This window comes from Lygodium microphyllum, chromosome 6 (genome assembly GCF_053477565.2).
Source record: "Lygodium microphyllum isolate KBCC chromosome 6, Lygodium_microphyllum_v1.1.10, whole genome shotgun sequence".
NCBI lineage: Eukaryota > Viridiplantae > Streptophyta > Polypodiopsida > Schizaeales > Lygodiaceae > Lygodium > Lygodium microphyllum.
Genome location: NC_141140.1, coordinates 118,131,280 through 118,134,650, shown reverse-complemented (window position 1 = coordinate 118,134,650; position 3,371 = coordinate 118,131,280). Strand labels below are relative to the sequence as shown.

The following is a 3,371-nucleotide window of genomic DNA, read 5'->3' as shown; positions in this document are numbered from 1 at the left end:
GCTACTACACATGTGTAGCATATGGAGGGGGGACTCTTGAGCTTGCGAGGAATGAAGCCAGTCCTAGAGCTCCAGCACAAGAGCTTGCTAGTATTGAAGGCACTCCTAAAACTCTAGCATAAGAGTCTAGGAGGAGTGGAGATAAACCTGAGGAGATGCTTGTGGATGTCCTTGGTTGAGTGGGACAAGAGCATATGCTACCACAAGTATCCCAAGTATTTTCTATTGCTGCCTCTATGGAGAAATGGATCAAGGCCTCACGAGTCTACCTTGAGAAATATGAGGCCACTGTTTTGGAGTGGACGTTTGTTGGGGAGGTTCCTATAGTATGTTCATATGAATGATGTCTTTGCTGATAAGCCCTAAAGGAAAATATTCTATAGGGCAATGCTAAGGGTTTCTAAGGGCATGAAGAAGGCAGATGTACATTGCCTTGCACACAATTACAAGTGTCGTCTCATCGAGTACTTTCATGAGTTTGTATACATTGTGCATGTGTTTGTAGGGGATGAAGGGAAAGAGCCTATCCAAGTGTCATCTCATCGAGTACTTTCATGAGTTTGTATACATTCTGCATGTGTTGGTAGGGGATGAAGGGAAAGAGCCTATCCAAGACTTAGAAAATACACAATATCCCTATGAATTGGAGAAATAGAGTGAGTGCAAGAGATTTCATAGCTAGTAGATGAGGCCAGTGAGAGGGAGCAAAGTCCTTAACTCGATGTTGAAGCTTTGAGAAGGGAGAACACAAAGATAGTGGATTCTATTGTTAAACAAGAGGTTGAGGAGGATGTTGGTGAGCTTCCCATACCTCTCCTCCCCTCCTTCCCTATTGGCCAAATGCAATATATTCTCCTATTTGACATCTAGGCCCTTTTTAACATTAGAGAGGACTATTGCCTAGCCATTGTTACATATAATCTAGAAACATATTCTAATCTTAAAGTATCGGATTGGGATAAGTATCTGCTTGTGAAATCAAATGTTAAGGAAATGGAATACCTCTCTGCACTAGAGACTTTGACTATGATATACAAGGATGCACTCTAATATGAGTCATCCATTCCTATCTGTGTGGATTATCGTGCATTGAATAAGCATACTCGTAAGGATCATTTTCCTTTACCTTTCTCTGATCAATTATTAGATAGAGTGGCAGGACATCAACTATACTCTTGGTGGCTTCTCCCTTGACTGCTTTACTTAAGAAAAATCAGCCTTATGATTGGGATTCAGTATGCCAAGCTGCATTTGAAAAATTAAAACTTCGGTTGGTGGAAGGACCAATTTTGGTTTCACCAGATTGGTCTAAAGAGTTTCATATTCATGTCGATGCTTCTACAGATACAGTGGAAGTGGTTCTATGCCAAGCAGATGATAAGAACATTGATCATCCAATTTATTATACTAGTTGTAATTCAAGTGACGCAAAGAAAAACTATACCACAACTGAGAAAGAGTGTTTATCGATGGTGTTTGCTATTACCAAGTTTAGGCATTATTTGTTGGGCAATAAGTTTATTTTTTATGTGGATCATGAGGCACTAAATACTTATTGAATAAACCCAAACTTAGTGGTCGAGTTACTCAATGGATGTTGCTTTTTCAAGAATTTGATTTTGAAGTTATTACTCGTGCAGGCTGATCCCATGTTCTTGCAGACCATATGTCTCGATTAATTACAAATGATACAGAGAAAGGTGTAGATGATGACTTGGCTAATGCTCAATTATTTGACATCTCTACTATATTACCTTGGTATGTAGATATTGCTAATTTTCTTAGTACGACTAAGTATCCACCGACTGCACCTAAGCATGAACACCGTCATATTCTGTTGCAGTCACACACCTATGTTTTAATGTCAGGTTATTTATATAAATATTTTCCTCGTAAGGAGATATATCGAAGGTGTGTTCGTGAAGATGAGGCACCATGATTTTTAACTGCATTACATGATGAACCCTGTGGGGGTCATTTTGCAGGAGATCTGACGGCACGAAAAGTCTTATTTGTTGGTTATTGGTGGCCTACCTTAAACAAAGATGCATATGAACATTGTCACAAGTGTGATAAATGTCAAAGTACTGGGTGACCGATTAAGCGCTCTATTATGCCATTGACTCTTGTATTGGCCTTGGCACCTTTTGAAAAATGGGGTATAGATTTTGTTGGTCCCATTGATCAACCTACACGATATCGTTCTTATCGTTATATTTTGGTGTGTACAGACTATGTTACCAAATGGGTGGAGGCAAAAGCACTCAAAACTGATCGAGGCAAGGATGCTTCTCTTTTTCTTTATGAGAACATTATTACTCATTTTGGCTGCCCACTAGAATTAGTTAGTGATAGTGGATCTCATTTTTTGAATAATTTAATTTCAGAATTGATGGATCTTTATAAGATTAAGCATTGTAAGTTTACCCCGTATTATCCACGTGCTAATGGTGCTGTAGAGGTTACCAATCATGCTGTGATGACAATTTTAACCAAAATAGTTGCTGAGAATAGAAGAGATTGGGATGAGCGCTTACCAAAAGCACTCTGGGCATATCGGACTGCTTATAAAGTCACAACTAATAACACACCTTTTAGTTTGGTTTACGGGACTGAAGCTATATTTTCTATCGAATTGGAGGTTCCCACTTTATGCATGGCATTGTCTAATCGTCTTAATGAGCGGGAAACTCTTAGTAACCGTCTACACAAGTTAGTTAAATTGGATGAGGATCGTATGTTTGCTTTACAACGTATTGAAGCTCGTTACAAACAAAGGAAAGCCTGGCATGATAGACGTTTAAAGCTTAAGGATTTTGAGCAAAATGATTTAGTTCTATTGTATGATAGTCATTATTATAAATTTCTAGGGAAACTTCGTATACGATGGTTAGGTCCCTTTCAAGTCAGAGAAGTGTATGATAATGGTTCAGTGGATATTCATGATGTAAAGGCAGTTCATGCACCTTTTCGTGTTAATGGTCTTCGTTTGAAACCTTTTCTGACTTAGATGACTCGTTTGAGTATGGGTAGATGGTTTCTTAAATTGCTTTATTGCTTTTTTTTTTTGTTTGTTTGGGTGGGGGAAACAATTTTGGCCTACAGGTATGGAGATTTTATGGATGGATGCTCTCTGTCCTCGTCTTGATGATGATAGTCCTGACCCTGCTCATGCAGGCCCTTATAGTATTCCAGGATTTTAGACGCATGACAAGTTCTTATATGCTCCGCGAGGGGAGGCCTGTTGTAGTACATCTTTTGTAGTTGTCTTTTTCTTGCAGTATCATCCGCCATTTGGTTGTAGGTCTTCTCATAGGCATCTATTTATTCGTGCTCAGTTATTGTGTTGGCAGTATTGCACATATTTTCGA

The 3,371-nt window shown here is 38.9% G+C and overlaps 1 protein-coding gene across 1 annotated transcript; it reads left to right on the top strand.

Annotated features, from left to right (window-relative positions):
- Positions 1-2,392: 2,392 nt before the first annotated feature.
- On the top strand, positions 2,393-3,010 carry LOC148035022 (uncharacterized). The gene has a single exon (XM_087680763.1). It carries the CDS (start codon positions 2,393-2,395, stop codon positions 3,008-3,010), a length of 618 nt encoding a protein of 205 aa, XP_087536889.1.
- Positions 3,011-3,371: the final 361 nt, after the last annotated feature.